The sequence below is a fragment of the Montipora foliosa genome, chromosome 5, assembly GCF_036669935.1.
Source record: "Montipora foliosa isolate CH-2021 chromosome 5, ASM3666993v2, whole genome shotgun sequence".
Lineage (NCBI taxonomy): Eukaryota > Metazoa > Cnidaria > Anthozoa > Scleractinia > Acroporidae > Montipora > Montipora foliosa.
In genome coordinates, this window is record NC_090873.1 from 4,043,274 (window position 1) to 4,065,276 (window position 22,003).

Consider the following 22,003-nt stretch of genomic DNA (forward strand, 5'->3'; position numbering starts at 1 on the left):
GATAAAGGGGCTATGGCTGGGAGGAAAGTGCAAAACGAAGACATCAATATATTGATTCATTTTTCTTTTTCATTTTTGTGTCTAGTGTGGAAATAGTGGAAATGTTCCTCCGGGTACCACTGTTGATTGTGGCATTACGCATCCTACTGAGTTTGATTTTTATCTTTGCAGTCACGCTGGTATTCAGGTAAATAGAGACTTCTCAAATCACGTGGAAGTATGCGGCATGTACTTGTGTATAAACGGAAAAGAGTTGGGGCCGTCACGTTTTTCTCGGGAAAAAAATTTAAGATTTTTGTGACGCTAGGAATCAACCTTGTTCCATCTAGAGTCAATGTAGCTCGATAAGTTGAGCGTCCACCGTTAGGGTATCAGAATTTAGTAAAATCCAACTAGTGGTCTATTATCAATAAGGCGTTCTGTTTGGTTGAGCTACTAGTAGGCTATTTGTTATAGCCCACTGGTAGCGAAAAGCGCCGGCTTTGAAAACCAAAACAACAATTAAAGTCTAGCTTTAACTAGCGAAAGATGTTTTGTCTCGATATTTTTGTGACCAACTACTTGGATTTTACTAAAACAATTATTCCTCTCGCCCTCATGGCCTCTGAGTCAATAGCCCATTCGGCCAAAAGACTCAGAGCCCATTCGGGCTCGAGGAATAATTGTTAATTATTCTGAGGAGAAACATGCTAGTTCCACTCTCCCTATCGTATATTGGCAGCCCAGTTCATTCCAAAATTCCCTTGCATGTCACTTTGTATTGTTTTGCACGATACCCGCTGTCTAACGTTTCTTATCGTGAAGAGGACTCGCCGTGGTATGATGTATACTGGTGCAAGATTTTGTACAAGTGTCATGGAAACGAATACAGAGCGATAAGGGTGAACCGGGATGAACTCGATCCATTATGTATAATCGTTGCTTTAGTTTCAATGAACTTGAATTCGATTGTCCTGACCAAGTAAAATAGGCCCATCTTACCCTTTCGAGTATTTAGTAATATTCCGGTATCAGGTTCATCCTGCATGCCATCTATGTAATGAATCGTTTTATTAATACAACTTTCCATCATCATCATCATCATCATCATCATCATCATCATCATCATCATCATCATAATAATAATAATTTTCAATAATAATAATAATGATTTGATCACTTTTTGTGTCACACTTACCTTAAGAGCGCTCAGGAGCTCCTTCAAAAGGTGCCCGTGCTCTCCGGATCTAACTGGAATTTTGCAGTGTTGGTTTTTCTGGAGAGTGGAAAACCAGAGAACCCGGAGAAAAACTTGTCGGGGCAAGGAGAGAACCCACAACAAAGTCAACCCACAGCAGTATGACTGCGGGACCGGGAATCGAACCGGGGCCACATTGGTGGGAGGCGGGTGCTCTCACCTCTGCTCCCCTCGGCTGCTTCCATTGGCTGCCTCCATTGGCTGTTTCCCTTTGTTTTGAACTTGTTTTTATGGTTAACATCAATTCATTAATCATTACTAAATTTGATGATACCTTAACACGCTTTTCGGTCCTCTTAAGCACCCATTATTTTTAAATAGGCGTGTGGTTAAAATGCCTTGTCATCAGTACAGCAAGTTTTAAACAGACTGTGTTAATATTTCCAGGGAACAAGCCGCCCTTCACATTACCACGTGCTATGGGACGATAATAACTTCAAAGCTGACGAGATTCAGGCACTGACATACCAGCTGTGTCACACTTATGTACGGTGTACGCGTGCTGTGTCTATCCCAGCCCCTGCCTACTATGCACATTTGGTGGCATTCAGAGCAAGGTTTCATTTGGTCGAAAGAGAACGAGAAAAGTAAGGGACTGGACTCTTTTATGTGTTTAACAAGCCCGTTTTTTATTGGTGCCGTTTTTGGTCGTTTCAGTGACGTACAATTGTGACGTACAAATTTTCTTACCGGAGAGGCATCGTGTTATAAAAAGTTGACTTCAAAGTTAGAAGAACGTGAAAATCTTAGTTTATCTCTGAAATTATTCTAGAATATATGAAAGTCCAGGAGCAGGTGTAGCTCAGTTGACTGGTGTGCGTGTTTGACAGTCTGCAGTGGCAAGTTCCATTCTCAGGGACTGCAATGTCTGTTTCAACTTTAATAACAATAAATTTCCTTCCTTCATGCATTTTAGCACATATTTTTACGGTAATTTACGGTTCTTTGCATAACTACAACGTGAAATTACCAAATTTCAGGTTTTCACGACAACATGAGCTTACAAATGTAAATTTTTGATTCTCAATTTTTAATTTGAAGTAGCTCAATACCAATTAATTTTGGGACACTTCGCCCACATAGTACGATGTGAACGAGATGGAATAATCGTGAAAGACTTGCGATAGTGCGAAAGTTCTCTTTTGTGGTGGCGTTTTTGTCATCTCTGACATTTTATACTTAAGGGAAACTATCCCATGAAGTCTTGTGCCTCTTAGCAAATAGACACAATCTATCCATTTATGTCACACAAGCATAAATTAAACTAGGAAAAACAATTGCAAGGGGGACGTTAATCTAAAGATAACCAGTTCCAACCAGAAGTCCATAACACAGAAGTCTCGATCTGCAATAAAATGCGGCCCATCGGTTTCCGGTGTTATTTATTTTTTACAGCCACTGCTAGATTTTTGCCGTAAAAAAGGGTAGCGCTATTGTGTTCCTTACATCATGGATCATGCCGGATGGAACACAATAACGCCACGAGCAATCCCTCGTGCGGCTACTTGATTGCAAACCAATCAGAGACGTTGTGGTCATCAGGCCCAATCTGATTGGCCATAATGTGGCGGGACCCGCATTCTAAATGTAGATAATACAGTAAGCTGATGGGCCAAGGTCAAATGAGACACTTTGGGTTAACGGACTAGATCAGATTGCTGTAATTTATTAGAGCGAATTTCAATCGAGTGTCGTAAAACCAAAACCAAAGTAATTACTTTGGCCACTCAAAAAGAACGGAGACAATCCAGTAAACCAATCAAAACTCGAAGTAATTACACGTAGCCGACACAAAGCGCGGGAAAATACAGTTGGTTTTGGTTTCATATCTGATTGGTTGACAAAATTGCGCGAGAACTTTGGACCAATCAGTGATTGAAGTAATACAAAACCAATGTAATTCGCTGATTGCTTTCGACACTCAATTGAAAACCGTTCTATTTTTTTTATGCGATAAGAAATGTTGTTGTTGGTATTTTTCTGCTGCTGTTGCTGCTGTTGTTGATTATGTATTGAGTCCACTCCTCCCTTTGTTGTAGTCCTGAGAGTGGCTCTTCAGGTAGCGCGGGACATGGAGATGACAGAAGTCCACAAATTTTAGCCAAGGCTGTTCAAGTCCACCCGGAGATGCTTAAATGCATGTACTTCGCTTGAGGACACATTGTGCAGTACAACATGACGACTTCAGGTTCACCTATCTTAATAAGCGGAAGATTTCCAAATTTAGCGTTATATTTTACATTGTGAATACGTATGCATATTTTATCTGTAATTAATATATTATTATTGATAAACATTGCTTGCCAAGAAATTACTGTCCGTAATGGTCTAAAACACGCGAGCATTATTTGGACTTGCATCGAAGTGTACTTGTTTTTACTTTTTAATCAAAATGCAGAATTTTAAATGTAGGGGATGTGTATTAAATTGTATCAATTAATGTCAGAAACCCATAAGGGTTGAAACGTGTAACGGTCCCATGTGTTCTGGGAAACAAGATTCTGAATATTCAATTTGCTAAGTACCATATTTGGAACAACAAGAGCGAGGGGTTTCCAAATATGGTACTTAGCACTGAAACATTCAACCAATCAGTTCGCACTGAATATTCGGAAGCTGTGAACGCGCGTCACACTTTTCAACCCTTATGGGTTTCTGTTAATATAAATTATTCTTTTTTACTGTTTACGTTATCTTAATAAAACAGAATTTATCTTTTTAGCCTAGAATTTCCAATATATAATGACAAGACATCTGAACAATGGTAGGTGAAACCTAACTTTTAAGCACCGAGTGTTGTGAATGAAACTATAGGTTATCCTGATTACTTTTACATGGCAGCATTTTGCCATTTAACTTCCACAGTCACTTATAGCGATCAAAATTGGACAAAATCATTCTTGTATATAATACTTACATGACCATTAACTAAACCAGTGGTGTAGGAAAAACTTGATGAACACCATAAAGGTGTGTTCAGAATGACTTTATCTCCTTGTAGAAAACTTGTGGTATTACAAACGCAAATAAAATAAACAACGCAGAACGATTTTTTGGCTGGTTTTGGATGTGATATACTTTGGGAATTGTCTGATTTGATTCTCCACCCAGACACTTACAACTTAAATGTTTAATGTCAGTAGTAGAAAACGACCACATTGTGTGCAACTGATAAACTTTGCTTGCCAAGAAACTATTGTCCGGAACGGTCTAAAACATGCGAGCATTGTTTCGACTAGCATCGAAGTGTACTTGAAGTGTACTTCAAAAAATACCATGAGATAATCCTTTTGTGCCACCGTACAAAATCTGCTTTAACTTATGATATAGGGAAAAGGTTGGAAAATTGAAAAGTTAATTGAAAAAAAAATTCGGGTAAAATAAAAGAGGTCAAGACTCGGTGGCTTGTTGTGGTCGGAAAATAAAAGCCAAAGAAGCGTCGAAAATTTTGGAAAATAAGGAAGATTAAAAAAAAACAGGAGTTTGAAGAAATTGAAAAAGGAAGAAAAAAGATAAAAAATTACAGAAGAGATAACTGATATGTTCGAATCTTTCTTTTGCTGTTTTGAATTATTTCTATTTTCATTTGACAACTTGTAACAACTTTCATTTAACATGTGTTAAACATTCTCTCACATTTGATGATTGTCAATTTATTTCAACATTTGAAATAGAAAACAGATATAATTGAATTTCTCCTCATGGTTCCAGCCTCGTTTCCAGGGTCTCTCTTCTCTGCCTCAACGACAAAGGAGGCAGAGAAGAGAGATCCTGGGAACAAGTTTGCTCATGGCTCATATCCCATAAAGCACTTAAGCAAGAGAAGCAAACGCTTTTGTATTTTCAATATTCTTTAAAAATGTAGGAAGGTTATATGAAATCTTATCAAAAAAAAAACAAACAAAGAAAATTGATCATATTTAAGGACGTTCGCGCCAATTGTTTCTGCGCATCCTTACTGAGCACGCAAATGCACACGCCACGTCATACACGAGCGCGCGCGCTAAGTAATAAAATGAGAAATGATAGGACAAAAGGCCATTGCTATAGCTTTGCCCGGATTTAACGCTCTTGGACGTTCGGTGACCCCTATTTTTCTTTCCAGAAACGGGTTTTATTTACAGTTATCTCCACGTTGTCCAAAAATGAACAAAAAATCAATGTGGGAAGTTAAAAAAATTTCAAGATTTCTGCTCATGGGACATCAAATCCTGCCATCTTGCGGCTGCAAGGCGCGTGAAACTGTGGTCGCTAAATGCGAACTTGATCTTTAAGGAACCTCACCAGTTGACTAAATTCACTTAATAAGTCCACTTAAACAATATTTGGCAGAGAAGATTTCACTTAAGAGATTTAATTGCAATATATTTGGGTTTACAGACACTGGCCTTATTCGCTAACGAAGCCCAATTTTGTCACATTTTGGGTGTTTTTCCGGGCATGTTCTCTTCAAAACGAAGTCGGTGACCCCCAATTTTTTTTACATTGCTGAAATAACTAACTCATTATCTTACAATGGTAAAAGTTACAGAAAAAAATCAATGTTGAAAAATTTTCGCGCGAACGTCCTTAATATCTTTTAATGTAAAATTTTACTTTCTTCCATAACCCTTTCATGTGGATGCGGTTTCATTTCTTCTTCTTGATCTATTTTGTGGTCTTTCTTGTTGTTTACTGAACGCCGGTTTGGATCATTTCATATTGGAGGTGGTTGACGAGGTTTTAGCAGAGATCTGCAGAATTTCAAGTTTTTTTGTGTAATTGCTCATATCTCCAAAACGAACTCCGTGACCCCCATTTTTTACTGCTGGAACGTGATCAGAGGGCCAAGGATGAAACTTTCAGCAAAATTTTAAAAAAATTCGTGTTGCGGATTCAGAGCTACCTTAACTCGGTGATTTTGTTAAGGTGGCTCTGATTCCACTGTACAGAATTTTTTTAAACTTTGCAGAAAGTTTCATCTTGGCCTTCTGATCACTTTCCAGCAATAAAAAATGATGGTCACCGAGTTCGTTTTTGAGATAATAGCAACTAACGCCAAAATATAGGATGTTTTTGCTGGGCTTTCACGTTGCCAAGGTAACAACTTATTACGCCTCAATAAGGATTGCACCGTGTATGGAAATAATCAGTGGTTCATGTAGGGTCAATCATTCTAAAAAGAGTGTCTCTTCAAAGTGTTGAAACTGGTTTGAGCCACCTTAAGTCAAGTCATTCAAGTCAGTCAAGTCAAGCTGAACTACGAATATTAGAATTCCAGCATTTTCGTTGGCTCGCCGGACACAGGCTATCAGTTCATACACGTGCCGTACCTAATATGGTCAAGATCAAGGAACGCTAGAACGACTAGACACTTAAATAAATTTATTTTCCTTTCCTTTTTCCTCAGAGTACTTTGGTTGCTGCAATTCGACAGGCAGGATGTTCCATAGCAACGCACCACTATAACCAAAATTGTTTTTCAGATGATTAGCGCGCGGCTTTGGAACAACCATTTTGCACTCGGAAAAAGGGGTAATCATGTAGAATACGATAAACTTTACGTCAATTTTGCAGTTTCAAAGACGCCTGGAAAAAAATCGGTTCCTTCTGCAGGTAGTGGAGCACAGATCAAAAGTAAAACCGTGACAAAAGAAAGAAATGAAAACACAGCAACTCCAAATAAAGAGTGAACCCAAGTGACCAAAAATACAGTACTTTCCGGTAACTGCAGAAAGACCCAAAAAGTCCTGGCTTAATTACACTGTATACTCGAACCCATTTATCGCTTTCCCGCTCTGTAAAAGATGTGAGTTTTTACTGAATCCGTTTGAAGTAAATAGTATCCCAACAGTGCAAATTATTTTTTCGTTTTGGCAGAGGTCATGGAGGTGTTGATTTAGGCGAGTTATCTTAGAATAAATTATTTTATTGTGAAAGACTAGTAATTTCTGCCGTTTTTCCTACAATTATAAGATACGTAGAAGCCGGTTAAAACACAACATGACAACCTCCTTCCTCCTCGCATTTGTTCTAAACCTGATCTCAGGCTTCCTGTCTCATAACCGTATTCAAAAAGAAACTACTTACATGGTAGAATAACGTCCGCTTTTATCAAGAATCGTGCGACTTCCGCCGCTTCGTTGAAAGTAATGGTTTGCTAATGCCTTGTTTACCTGAAAATATCATTTGTGGTTATTATATTGCTCTTTGTGCCTCTTAGCTTTTAACGTAAATGCATTTTACGAAAGTGTTATATCATGCGTCTGTGAGTAGGTGTCAATATATTGCTCTTTTCCTATTATATCTCCCCCATGTTTAGCCAATATTGCACTTTTACGTCAATTCCAGTGATTGAAGGAAACGACTTCGAAGGTTGATGTTATACCTTGTTCCAAGAAAAGATTGATTGGACCACCTGCCGTTGAAATCCTTTAAAAATCACAGCTAAACTATGTACCTCTTGCTTACGAACGTTTTTTATCGTTAATTGAACTAAAAAAATAAGCATGCGTAACTCACTGTAAGACCGCGAAAACTAGGATGAGACTATTTTTCTCAGGATTCGAGCCGGCGAAATTTCGAAAATCAGGCAATCTTATTGGTTATTGAGCTAGCCGAGTTTTCCTTCTTGACCGCGAATCCGACAAGCGAGATCGATACGTAATTTTTCATAAATTTGTTCACTTTAACTACTTCAAGTAACCCCACCTTATACTTAGTTTGTGACTTTGAAAAACGTCTTGCTTGACGTGTTTTTTTTTTTTTTCACTCTAAACTGAAATTGAGAGACAGACTTCAGGGGCAAAAATTGCGCAAACAAGGTACGCAGAATTCAACGAGATGTCTCTTGTTGAAAATCGTATTAACCGGTCTAAGTCGGCCCTAATTGGGAAAAACTGTACCATCTTACTTGAGAGTAGGGCACAAGACATCGGGCACAATTTTTCCTAATGTGGACCTCCCGGACATTTGACTTGTGCAATTGAGTCAAGCAGGATGGCACAGCTTGAGGTCAAGTAGTACGTGCGGTTGAATTGACCAATCATAGCGCGTGTGTATCATCTGAGATACTATCAAATACTGCATAAAGTCATATTTATTATATTGACGCTGAAGTTGACCACTATAATCGAAGCAAGTCTTTCGTCGCTGGCCTATTTTCGTTCTGTAAACCGTGATTCCCACTTGTGAGGTCGAATTGTCATTAAATTTTACACTGAAGCCATTCAAATGAAAATCATTGACCTGTATTTTCCTGTGGCGCTGTTTATTATGCTTTGTACAAAAGTTCAGGCTTTTTGAGGTTGTGGATAAAATTCTCAAGTTTGGCCATTCAAATGAAAGCTACTTTCCTGCAGTTTATAATGCTGTACAAGGGTCTTCTAGCTTTTGTGTCTGTGTGTAACTTTCTGAAGTGTGACCATTCAAATGAAAACTATTGAGCAGTACTTCAGATAGTTGTAACGCCAGAGAAAGGATAAAATCGTGGTGTGATCCTGCTTACAGAGTTCAAGAAGTTAATTCTGTGAGCCATCAGACGTATTTTACGCATATGCTTTATATGAAACCAGCCAAACAAAACACAATCAAATATTTTTTGTTTTGGATGGCAGATTTTCTCTGAAGCACGTAAGCTATGTATTCAAGGCATTCAATTATCTTGTCAACATGATAAACAATTTCGAATATTTTGCTCTTGGTTTTATCTTTCATGACAAATTTCAATATGACAATATTTCACGAAAGAAACGTGTAAAGAAATATATTCCTTTTCGAATGAATTTACCTCAATTTTAACACTCAGAGTACGTAATAAATATTCCTTATTTACAAATAACTTAAATCGTAAAATAAATGCTTTAACAATATTACAAATCTGGTTAGGCTAGACTATATGGAAGTGGGTTAATTTATGGGGTTGATATTAATTAAGCTTCGGAGGGGTCAAATTAGTCAAACACGATTTCTACTTTTCACTTTCCCACCGACGCAGCACCAGAGTTTCTTTAGAAAGTAAATTAACCCCTTTATCTAATATAGAAGGTTTAATCGGTTCATAATCGTTGTTTTTCTTTTCTCTCGTGAAATTCCTTCCAGTCGTGCTTATATAGCCAGTTCTTGAGTTTGTTCACAGAGTTTATTAGTTGTTTTACTTCAACCAATGAACTGCTTTTGCAGTAAGTAAGGCGGTATGCCACGCGTTTCTTTCTTCTCCAGACGTACAGCGAAACAAACGCGTTGTTCCATCGCTAGTACAAACCTTTATACAGTCTACATCATAAAGCATCATAGAAGTAACTTCGGATATGCGAAGTGCTATTCCAGAATATAAATGAACTCCTTTCTTGATGTCGTAACAATGCAGTTTATCTTCTAACAAAACGAAATGTCTTTTGCACCATAGCGTTTGCCGCAGAAGCGAGCTGTCTTTAAACCACAGGTTTCCTTCGTGTGTCAAGAGCTTTACGTTGCTGTAGTTGTTATTCATAAAAGTCGGCAGTAAGGTTGTAGAGGCGAGATTCGAAGTTTCGTTCTGAACGCGCTTGCTTGCCAGAGAATTGGCGAAATTTTTCCATTCGCAGCACTTTGGTTCAGTTGGTATGGGCATTTTCCAAAAACTCTCTTTTAAATCTGCGACTTGAGAAAGGCAAATGTCATTCTTACATTTGTATAGTTTCTCCATAACTCCTAACAATGTAAGAATCTCGAGAAATCCGTGAAATGGTGGGGATGGTCTTTCCACAAGCAGCGATTGAGAAAACGAACTATCTGCGTTAGTTTCCCACGGTGTCCATTTATAAGAACAGCCCGCTGGTATTATATTGAGCTTGTTTACTTTTGGCGGAATTTCGCAACACCTATGAACCGAAATTAATGTACCACGCAAAATTTTCTGAGAACATGATACATGTGTTCTGAGACGAGACAGCACGATCGGAATTTCAATGTACACTTTACAAACCATTAAGAGGTCAATTTCTCTTCCTGTGAAAATCACCTATAGAGTTTCATGATAACCCGGTGATCAGCGGAAACAATTACCGCTGTCCTTAGAAATTTACGTCTGGAATTTTCTTGTTGAACGAGTAGGTATCTTCAAAAGCTCGGATATCCGAAGATTGTCCGATGGCCGCGGAAGTTCGAAAATGTGGGCACGATTCCGAACCTTACCGAAAATGTCAATTAGTCTTTCGAGTATTGCGAAATAATTGAAGCACCGTCCCGTTTTCGAGGGAAACTGAAATTCACGGCTTAATTTAAAAAGTTACAGTTTTTCTATGAGAGTTCTTTGCGAAAGTTTAATCAAATTTGCATTTTGTGAGCATACGAAATTAGCTCATTCATCTGACCATAGGTATCGGTTTGAGTAGACAAACTAATATAGAAGTGAGTAATATTTGTTTAAAAGCTTATATAATAAAGCAGCTTGGAAAGTTTCATTCCCTTTTTTGGAAACAAACCTTGTTTTTTTTTTTTATCGGAGCTTGTTGCACCCTTATTTCGCTGTAAACAATTCTATAGGCAACATATGTTACACCTCAAAACAGTCGAGTTGTCTTGCTTAGAAACGAAGCGTTCGAAGCGATTCCTCTTTTTAAGCCTAGGAAACGTTTATGAAATTTCGCAGTTTTAATAAAGCAATGCCGTTGACCAGGAGTGTTTGTTTGCTCCCTTTAAGATTATTTGACTATGAAGGCGAATTGTTTTAGTCCTGAAACGCCAAATGAAGTTTTCACGAGTAATATAGCGTAAATCCGTGACAAATATGCCTATGACATTTCCTTATTGTCTCAAAGATTTCAGTTTTACATCAAATCCTCTTAGCCCATTTGAGAGATTCTCTTCTCAGATTAGCGAATGGCTAAATAGCGCATTGCCAAAGTTGGAACGCCACCCCAAAAGAAAGCCCGGAAGTATCGTGTCCCTAACTTACCGATTATGGAAGTACGTTAGAGACCACAAAATACGCAAGAAGCTGTAACTGTTTTAAATAAATGCGGTCGGCGTTTCTGACCGCGTGTTTGCTCTGGCTGGCCTCAAGCATTAGAATTATGTGGCGGACATGATCCTTTGACCAAAACGAATTGTTGAAACGGTCACTCGTTACGTTTTAGGCGGCGTGATAGCTAATACTGCCGAGAAACTTTAGCAGACTAAAGATCACGGCTAATTTAATGCAAATGTAAGTAGCGCATCCTTAAATTTCGAGTTGAACCATAGGCAGCCCAAGTTCGCGTCACTAGAGAGCGTGTAATAATTGATTACTAGTGGAAGATGACCTTTGAGTAAAAGCGGTGTTGCGTTACAGGCATCCGTTGAGAATTTAAACGCGTTGCAAGACTTAGTATGGGAAATAAAATACCGAAGATTATGAAGCCTAAAAAACGCTCAATTTAACGTTCATTCAATAAAATGAATAAAAATGACTTACCTCTGGTGTATTTTTGTGCCTTTTGGAGCTTATTTTACCGTTTCGGGAATTCCTTGTTTTCAATGTTCTAAGACGAAGTCTGTAACGCAACACCGCTTTTACTCAAAGGTCATCTTCCACTTGTACTCAATTATTACACGCTCTCTAGTGACGCGAACTTGGGCTGCCTATGGTTGAGCTTCCAGAGGATTGAAGCACACTAGTCAATTTTTTCTGACGGGGGAGGTCAGGAGCAGAGTAGGGAGGAGGGAGAGAAAAGGAAAAGTTGAGAGAGGGGAGAACTGGACGGACCTGGATGAGGAAATAGTTTCATGGAATATTTAATTTTAAAGAAAATATATCATATATAAAAATGCCGTGATGATGTCGATCCCTTTGGTCGGACTTGCCCGAGGGAGCATGGAATCACACGTGATAAATGGTTACCAATCTTCTTTGCTGGTAGGGGCCGTTGACATCTTTGGGAATCTGCGTCTCACAAGATCTCACAAGGTACATACATACCTACATACTTAATTTGTTATGTAAGTCAATAAAAAAAGGCAGCTAAATAACTGATGTGGACCTACCAACGAAATTCCAACACAAACATTGTATTTCTGTATCTATGAATTGCGCTCAAATGGTTTCCAAGAGCGTGACGAGTTCTTTTGTCTTCGGTAGAAATTAAAAGTCGTTTTAAGACGTGACGGATTTATCCATTTGGGCTCGCAAAAAAGACAATGGCAAAATATTATAATCTAATCCCCAAAACAATTATTACAGACAGGTAGTACATTGTAGGCGCGACCAAACGAATAACGCTGCGTCAAAGTCTTCAGTGTTAGTTAATTTTTACAGTTTTTATAGTGATTCCTGTGTATCAAAATAGATCTTAATACACAACGTCACAGCTCGAGGTAAATTTCTGCTTCTGGCTCTTTTTAATGGGAGAGCCATCTGATTGCAAGTCAATTAACTCCTTCACTGAAGGTTAAGTGATGTGATATCGCGTTTTATTTAAAACTGGTTTCTGTGACACAGCTGCATAGTTTCCAATGTAAAGGTTCAAAATTAATAAGAACAGAACTGTTGCTTTATAGTACCGAGGTTGTCTCCACTCTAAACAATTGACTGTTGACAAGAGAAAATGAGGGGACAGAGAGAGAGGCTCAGGGCGTCGGCCGGGAAATGTCATGTCCACGAAAGTTATTTTTAGACGAGCGGAAGTCTTTGTTCTAGCGGAAGTCTGTCTTCTGAGATGTCCGCATGCAGTCTTGCCATCGCCGTCGTCGTGCCATGAACTGTCGCCCTCGCTATTCGTTTCTCACTCGCGTTCTCCGTTTAATACACTAATGTCAGCCAACGAGTCATTCGTGTCCACAGAAATAGTGGAGCTTATTTCCCAGCTGGAATTATCAGACCAGAAAAACCATTTTCCGCGTTTCTGAAAGTCGTTTTCATCGACAAACGTTAAGTCTACTTTGTCCGCCATTACATGAAATCTTTGCTTTTCTTTCAACCATCAGACCGAGGTTGGGCTGCATACGGACGTCTCGGAAGACAGACTTCCGCTAGAACAAAGACTTCCGCTCGTCTAAAAATAACTTTCGTGGACATGACATATCCCAAGGGCTGGCCCGGGAGCCTCCCTCTCTGTCTCCTCATTTTCTTTTGCAGTTGATTAACATGAATTTATCAATTTAGTTTTTTTACTTGAGAGTTTATGTAGTACTTGCGTCCTGGTTCTGCAATTCACCTGGTCGGTCGCGTTCTTACAGCATTATCACAGCACCAGCTAAATTTTATGATTACTTGTAAAGGGAATTGTTTGATTTTGGGCGCTTGAATACTTTGAGGAAGTACTTTGATCGGATTTTTCATGAAACTGTGGTCTGGTCTGGATATTTATTTACCCTCGGATTTCAGTACAGAGTAGCTTTTATCAAGCTAATTTCTCCTAGCATTCCTCGCACCAACCTTGACAACACAACAGGGAAAGATCAGGCCACAACACCGGGAACTACGTGCCGTACTCTTTGCGATTGGTGCGTGGGCTCTTCCCAGCCTAATATCTACGGTTCCACGAGTGAAGATGGAAGAGACGGGACCCACGGTTTATCGTTCTCATCCGAGAAGACTTGAACATCTAACCATTTGCAGATGTCATTGCAAAGGCATTACGTTCTCCTCAGTTATTTAAAAACTACCAGCTGAAGGTTGGTCCGGGGCACCTCAGTTATGTCTTGTTGGATTCCCTCAATGTTCCAAGTCTCTAGATCTGGAACTTGACTCAGAGTATCGCAACAGAGTCGTGAATAACAAACCTGTTAAAGAACACCCAGTGATGAAACTGGCAAGTTATCAAACGTTCGCAAAACGAACAAATGTCGCAGCCCATTGGACCTAAAATGTAAGTACCGTAACATTCATTCTTAAATAAGTATAATTCGTTCATTTGTCGCCCTGACGTCTATTTCTTATTCAGATATATATACCTGAAGGCGTTGTGGGGTAAACGTTTAGGGAGGAGGGAGAAATTGGCTCAAAAAGGAGGGATAAGGGAAATTTACCCCCTGTTCCTCCCCCCCCCCCTTTTTTTCTGGTTAAACTATAGCTAAAAATCTCGCTATTCGGGTTAAATGTTTGTTGTGAAGAAATGAAAAAACTTGACTTTCCTCGTTGACAGAGGCCCCTTTTATTTTGCATTTTCAATTTTTGTTGGGCTGACTGGCAGGAGGAACAGAGGAGTCTGCCCTTGGGTAGAATCCGACTGTTTGGAGTGTTTTCACGTGACTTTACGGCGGCCATATTGGTGTTCCTAAACAATGGAACCGCAGCCATGTGGTGTACTCAACTAATCCTCTGGGAATTGAGCTGTATTATCATGCATACCTTTTGTTCGCCGTTGGCGAGTATGTTCAACATGGCGTGCAGGTGTCAGACGAAGAGAGAAATTCTTCTCAATTTACGCTAAATGACAGGTATATATAAACAATTTTACATTTCAGCATTATCTTCTTTCTCTTTAGGGTCATTTAATGAAGACGCTGTTTAAAACTGCATGTTTAATTCGGATAAATGGGGAGAGGACAAATCGCGGTGTCGACGCGACGCCACACTTCCATTTTGAGGTGGTCAGCGGTTTTGTTATTTAATTTCAAGATGGCGGCCAATTCGTGAACTGAATCGGACTGTACAACAACAATTGGAGACCTGCGAGCTCGAAATAAATAAAGGTATGTGCATCTAAATAATAAATTATTTAATTTTACAAATAGAGGATTTTTAGGGGTACTCCATTTTAGTTACTCCATGAAACTGAAACTGAAACTGAACCATGAAAAAGGTGGGGCTCTGCGTTTTTGGGACGTTCCATTTAATAGACGCACCCCCTCCGCCCCTCCCCCAATTAAAGGTGTCTTTAAGAGTTTACCCCTTTAGGATATCGAAGATCAAAGTGCCGACACATTTCCCCCACGGGAAAAGGGGGAAAAAAGGAAAAGATAAAAAAAACTGACCGAGTTACCCCATCAGAAATCGACCCTATTACCCCCGCCCTCCCCCTGGATTTCCAAGCCCCTCAATAGGAAGGGGGGTGCGCATAATAAATGGGATGGCCCTTTGCTCTCTCTCCCCTCTTAACAGTGTTCAATAGGTATTGGTCATTTCGCCACCACAAAGTCTTGCCCTAAGATGGGGGCGATCTTTTTAGTGGAATGTTACCTAGAGGCAGAATGTTACGCTGTTAACCATTTTGGAACTCAACTACAAGAAATTTCTATTTAAAGAAACAACAACGAAATGATCACCCTATTTAGCATTATATTAACCCATTCACACCTTTAATGGCGCCCCCAATTTGCACTTCAGGAAAGTAATGCTTGCAATTGACACATATTGCTTTTATTTGACTGGTCTATATACCTTAAGGATGTTACCCACAGACCCAACCTTTAGAGCCACTAAATTGCATGGCATAAGAAAAAGCATTCAATGGACTTGTCACACTTAACCCTTTAAGCCCCGAGGGATTCCCCATTGACGAGTAAAATCGTCTGGCGTTAGACAGAGTAAAATCTATAAGTGCCATTTGGCACTATCGGGGCTGAAAGGGTTAAGGAATAATACCGTAAAAAAAGTGAAACTTATAGCGTGTGCTCCATCTGGATTTGTACGCAAGCCCTAAATACAAAATTATTAGATTGTGAAAAGTTATAGCTACTAAGAGAAATTAAAAATTATCATTGTCAGTACAAAATTATCAACAAATTATTATGTGTGTTATACTAAATTTCATTTGTCAAATGCATGCTTGAAAATTTGTCTCAACTTGGCTATTGAAGTTGTCAATATTATCAATGTTTCTAGATAATTAAAAGGGGTCAATCTATTCCATAAAACAGGTGCAGTAACTAATATAATTAACGCTTGATCTCTGGGAGTAGAATAAATCCAAGTTTGATAAGTCTGTAGTATTTAAATAATTCTTCATTTGATCATACGCTGTACATAAAGCTTTTGTTGTTTTTGTACGACCAGATTGTAAATTTAAAGTATAAAGCACCCTGTAGTGCTGTTTGTGCAAAACACGAGTTTGAAAATCTGAAAGCCCAAAACTCCTGTGCTGCATATTAATTCAGCAGCATAGATATGCATTCTTAAACTAGACTAGTGAGTCTTTGACGTCGTTTTCTCCTCATCCCAGCTGTCTCAAGATTTTAAAGTTATTAATGGCAGACCAATAAATAAGAAAATTCCAGGTGATTCCAAATGAGCAGGTGTCTTTAAAATCGGAACTTAAAACTTGGGTCATTTAGTGTTTAGTTAATATAGTTTTGAAATCCAAAGAAAAAGAAGAATTGTTTTCTTGGGTCGTACATGTAGTATTAGCACCTTGGGTCGTAGTATGCACTTTAAGGGCATTTGAGGCGTCATTGGGTTATAAAAAACTGTCTCCCATATCAAGGACCTGAAATAACCACCTTGCACAGCATACAGTACATGTAATAAACAAAACTACAGGGAAGTACAGGTCAATAAAAGTAACTTTCATTTGACTCGCGAATCCTCGATGTTGATGTTGCCACTGACTTTCTGGACTTTGGACATATTAATTAATATGTTGAATAATAATATTGTTATTATTTTCTAAGGCCTTTTTGATGTAACCCAATACTGTTTTGAGGCCCTACATTCTAATGATTTCATTTTCTAAATTCTTATTGCTATTTATTTTTCTTTATAATTATATTTATTTTACTGTCACTTAAAAAAAATCACTCTCAAGAATACACTTATTGGTTTGTGTTTCCAGAAGGAAATACATGACTGGAAGCTGTAGCTATGCCTGGTTAAGAGGGCAAGCAGGTCTTTAAGTTATCTCTGGATGGAAATTAACCGGATAATGTAAACTAAGGTAAGAAACATAGAACCACTTAAAGGGGCAGTGGCATGCTTATAATTTGCTGTTTTACAATGTAGGTCAAAACTAGGTAAAAATCTAAATTTATTTAGTACTTTAGCTCACATTTACAACATTCCTGACATTCCACTGACAAGATATCAAATATGGCAAACTTGAAAAGACCAGCCAATTTTTTCAAGTTTCAGTCCATCTCCATCCTCTCCATCCTTGGCGGCAAACAACAAAGAATTAAGCTTCAGTGCACTTCATTGGTCATTGGCAACAAAACTACAGCAACATTAATTTTTGGTTTTCATTACAATGATACAATGATTTGCTAAATATTAGTCTCTCCCCCACGGGGCTTTTCAGGACTAATTTTACAATACTTTTGTGGGGGACTTTAGCCAGACTGTTTGTTACGCAGTTTACAATTAATTTTTATGGAAGTGAAAGATGCCCCCGTCCAGCTTAGGTTAGACCACAACACTGGGGACTATGTCCCCTACTCTTATCGAACAGTGAGTGGGTTCTTTAACATCCCATACTAGAAGACTTGAAAGTCTAACCGTTTGCAGATGTAATTACAAAGGCAGCACATTCTCCTCAGTTACCGTATTTTAAGACCCTGAGTGTTGGTCCGGCCGGAGTCGAACTCTTGACCTCCCGCATGACAGCCCGCATGACAGCCCGATGCTCAACCAACTGAGCCACCAGTGCGAACTGATGCAAGGATGTCTTTTAGTGTTTAGAAGTTTGACTAAAATAGCATGACACTACCCCTTTAAAGAACTGGCTCACTCTGCAATTTCAAAATTTAGCCAATTTTGTGTTAATTTAGAATTTCTTTGCTCCCGACAGTGAACTTGTGGGAGAAAGCAAAGCTCGTCCTATCTTTAGCCAGAACAAGGTTCTGCTAGGGTAAGAACATTTTTTTTTGTTGTTGTCTAGTTTTATGGTGGGAATTTCGAAGTATAGGATTTTAGTTTGTGGATTTTTTTTCTGCAGGAACACTTACTGTATGGAAACAGTTTTTGCTTTTTTTGCGTTGTGAAATAGTAAATTGTTCAAACATGTAGCCATGGCAAGCATGTTTTGCAAGAGCTTAGTAAGTTCTAGGATTAATGGTTCTCTTTTTATTTTTTCCTTTTCATTAGACAATTAATTAAATCCCTTCAAAGTTTATTTGATTCGATCTATAGCAGTCCTCAAAAATACCGGTTCCCCAATGAAAATATTCTGCAAAGATTATTGGTGGAACAGTATACATGTAGTTACTTGACCCCTGCCATGTAGGTTTTGTATTTTAATATTGTTATTGTATCAAAGTGAAGGAAGCGTTGCTAAAAAAATATGAGACATTCCTCTTCTGACAAGCAATTTCATGTACACAGATAGAATAAGGATATAAGGATAAATATTTTTGAAATAATATAAGCTGGTCTTTGTTTTGCTGAGTTTGACAATTCTGGCCATTTGCCAATTGTTGTCGGGCATGGAAAGAAATTTATTACTTAAGTCATTATTGATCATTCATGTAGCACTTTATGCTCAACTAGTGTTGAAAGCAACAAGGCCAAGTTTCACAAACACTAGCACTTCACATTACACTCTATTCAGTTAATCAAGTTTCACAAACTTTGGCTTTATTTGTCAAATTTGACAAGAACATACATGTAAACTGCACTTGTGTGGATTTACATGTAAGTAGGATTTTAATCAATGGTTTGGCTAAAATACACTTTATAGTTAAGGGGAAGAAGAAGTACAGTGGAAAGCATGTTATAACTAAAGTGAATTGGGAGGTTTCGATTCTTCATTTTTCAATTAATATATAGATTTTTGTTTTGAACTATTGTAAATGCTTCTTGCTCCCAAGCAGTATCACTCTGGGGCCTTGACTACTGTAGCTTCCTTTATCTTTGCTTAACATTTTAACCTTGAGCTTTAGGTGCAAAAAATAGTCACCATTTCACCCCATCCTTCTTACAGACAGTACATTACTTGTACTTGCTCAGTTTACGCATTTGTTAATTAATATCCTTCCCCAAGGAAGCAAGAAATCTTACTTGCTAAGTGATATTTTGCAATCATTACAAAGCCGAATACTTTGTATATCTTTCCCAGGAAAGTAACCATTAAACCCTCATTTTTCATTGGATAAGTTAATATGGCCATTCATGCATGACGTTACGTTGTTGAATTTACTTTTCCTCTGTCAGCAAATGCTTCTTTTCCGTCGGGCAAGTTGTGATAAGCATTGCAAGGTTATCAAAGACGTCAAAAGCTTGTAGCTTTAAATATGAAAGTTGTTGTATGTAAACATAACTCAAACCTAAGCAATCGTTTATACCACCCCACCCTGAAGGGTGTTAACCTTTGGTTAGTTAGCTTACTGGAATTTTTCCTCAAGCAATCAACGCGGCTATTAGTCCCAAAAAGGGAAGTAAACTAGGAAAACTTTTTGTTTTTCTTTATTTTTTGTGATTCCCGGTCTTTCACTCCGATAGCGTATCGAAAATATCGCTATTGTTGATGGAAACAAATAACTTTGTTAGACGTAGTAGTAGATGTCCAAACATAATTCGTCTATGGATTGTCTTTAGCTGGTTAATTTCCGAGACTCTTATAATTTATTATATTGCCCATATTATAAGCTATCCTCAACTACAAAGGACTGATCGACTCCGATTTACTTAGACATAAAGAATGTCCTTTTGTCTGTCGACCGTTCTAGCAACATCCACCACAGATGGTAAAAGTACAGCTGTCCATAAGCTTATTGTATTGAAGTTTTGTCTTTCACAAATCCTACATTGGATCCAGTATTTTTGAAGTTTCTCTTTTGCCAGTTTTGTCTCGTAATGTGACAGTAATATTTTTGTCTTCCCTTCAGATTTGTCTTAAACAAGTCAGCAAACATTGATCGATCAAACAAGGAAAGAAGCACAGAAGAAGGACGCACCTGTACGTAATACTTAGTTTTGGTGGGCATTTAAGGTAGCCGAATATAGTAATGCTAGATTAGGTAAGTTAAGGCTCCATTTTCCTCAGAGGGAAAAGGACAAGATGATGATGATGAGGTTAGGTTAGTATTAAACATTCAACTATCTTCGGGATTTTTCTGAATCGTATTTAGAAGGACATTCAGTTCCTTTTGTAGGTCGCAGCCGATATTTCGATTTTTTGTTCCGATGTAGTCAATGCAGAGGCGGTTTAAAGTACTCGAACCAATTGGATTCTTGATTCATGCTGTTGCCCTTTTGATAATTTCTTGCTCGTTTTTCTCAATCAACTCTACCTAGGTACTTTTTTCTGTGGTGTATCCTGAAGATTTTATCAATTTAGATGATTTTCGTACTAAGATCGTCAACTTACCAATCTGGAGCCGGTTCCTCCAAGCATGGTTAGAGCTAACCAGAGTTAAATACCATGGAAACCTACCATGGATACCTCTGAGACCCTAACCAGTGTAACCTTACCGCTAACCATTAGTCAAGAGGTATCGAAACCTATGGGTGTCTATGATATTTAACGGTAACCATGATTCCAGCAACCCGGGCCTGGACTGTTTATGTGATTTTGTCAAAAAGTGGTATCGTTTTAAGATCACTGCTGTAATAAGGACTTGTCCTTTTGTAAAGGTAATCAGCACGAATAAAACACTTAAAGTAACTTACAAGTGGTTGTTGTCTTCATTGTAACATTACTTTGAAGTCTTTATCGCACTGTTAAATGTGCAAACTGACTCTGTATGCGAGATAGTGTTCAAAGAATTTCGTTTTTCTTAGCTTTTATTCTTATGCAGATTTAAGACTTGGAACTGTTGTTAATGTTTTCACATCGCATAATTTGTTACTTCACCTTTAGAATGGCGTCTTGAGAAAGTCAAAACGTAGCTTTTTCAGGTTTATCTTTGTATGTGTAAGCTTAAACAACTTACAAACAGAAATAAACTTTCAGAACTGCAAACCTACGTATAGCTGTGTAATGAAAGTACAGGATCAAAAGCCTGTAAATCTAGTTTCTCTAGACATTTTTCTAATATTATTTCAGAAAAATATCATAGCACAAACGTCATTGAGTTTGGGCACCCTTAAAAAAGTTTCAAGAATCCAGGGCATAGGACCTAACAATTCGCTAGTCGTTCATTGTACCTTTCTGGTGCGGATCTGTGACTTCTATCGCCTTTCAGTAGCCAATCCTTGTTACTGCGCACCCTATTTCCTCTTCCCACTCCCTAATTCATTAGGATGACCTTAAATACCAGGTGCAATTAAACTCTGAGCACATTTTCTAAAAGAGTCTGTCTCTTAAACCACGAAACTAAGGTAGAAGTAGAAAATTGTTTACAAAGGATTGAAACCCACAAGAAGCTGTTTTTAAAGATTTTGACAACATACTTAAGTGCACCAGAGGAAAGAACCTTGTTGCTTTCATTTGATTGGTCACACGTTTGGATTTCAACCATGGACTCGAAAATAACAACAACATGTACATGAAAGTGTCACTCGGTAGCTTTTAAGTTGATTTAAGAAATTGTAATAAGACTGAGCTTTCTTTATTTTTGCATCTCGTTTGTATAGGCTGATTTAGCAACAGAACGGGAACGTCAGTGGCGACGTCGCGCGCAGGAAAACTACCAATGAGAATTTAGAATAGAGAAGAAAAGAGTGGAGTCTACTCTATTCTGAATTCTCATTGGTGTTTTTTCTGCGCGCGCCGTCGCCACTGACGTTCCGGTTCTGTTGCTAAACCAGCCTATTACCGGAAACAAAACTTGTCAGCTGTGCATCTTTCACAGTTATGCACCAAGATACCTGTCCTTTGAATGAAAGCGAGGCTTTCTTAGAGTTGGTCTGATACAAACCACCATTTTTTTTCTCGTGTAGGCCTTTTTTTTCAAACGCTAGCTTGTATTTACATCGGAAAGGTAATGAAGCTAACTTTCATTCAAAGGCTTGGT

General features: G+C 38.4%; 1 protein-coding gene and 2 long non-coding RNA genes across 3 annotated transcripts in view; 2 read left to right on the forward strand and 1 right to left on the reverse strand.

Annotated features, from left to right (window-relative positions):
* The window catches only part of LOC138003418 (protein argonaute-2-like), a 56,887-nt gene extending 52,601 nt beyond the window's left edge, over positions 1–4,286 (forward strand). Inside the window, exons 16-18 of the mRNA XM_068849479.1 lie at positions 86–187; positions 1,625–1,824; positions 3,277–4,286. Coding sequence (XP_068705580.1) covers positions 86–187; positions 1,625–1,824; positions 3,277–3,391 — 417 coding nt within the window. The 3' untranslated portion in view covers positions 3,392–4,286. The remainder of the gene's footprint in view (positions 1–85; positions 188–1,624; positions 1,825–3,276) is intronic.
* On the reverse strand, positions 3,296–11,701 carry LOC138003421 (uncharacterized). The gene is made up of 3 exons (XR_011123535.1): positions 11,652–11,701; positions 7,307–7,392; positions 3,296–3,435 (listed from the first exon to the last, which is right to left on the reverse strand). It is a non-coding gene; the product is annotated as an uncharacterized lncRNA (long non-coding RNA).
* A 394-nt stretch (positions 11,702–12,095) lies between these two features.
* On the forward strand, positions 12,096–21,011 carry LOC138003420 (uncharacterized). Its single transcript, XR_011123534.1, has 5 exons — positions 12,096–12,143; positions 13,595–14,869; positions 16,948–17,049; positions 17,899–17,958; positions 19,934–21,011. It is a non-coding gene; the product is annotated as an uncharacterized lncRNA (long non-coding RNA).
* The last annotated feature ends 992 nt before the right edge of the window (positions 21,012–22,003 follow it).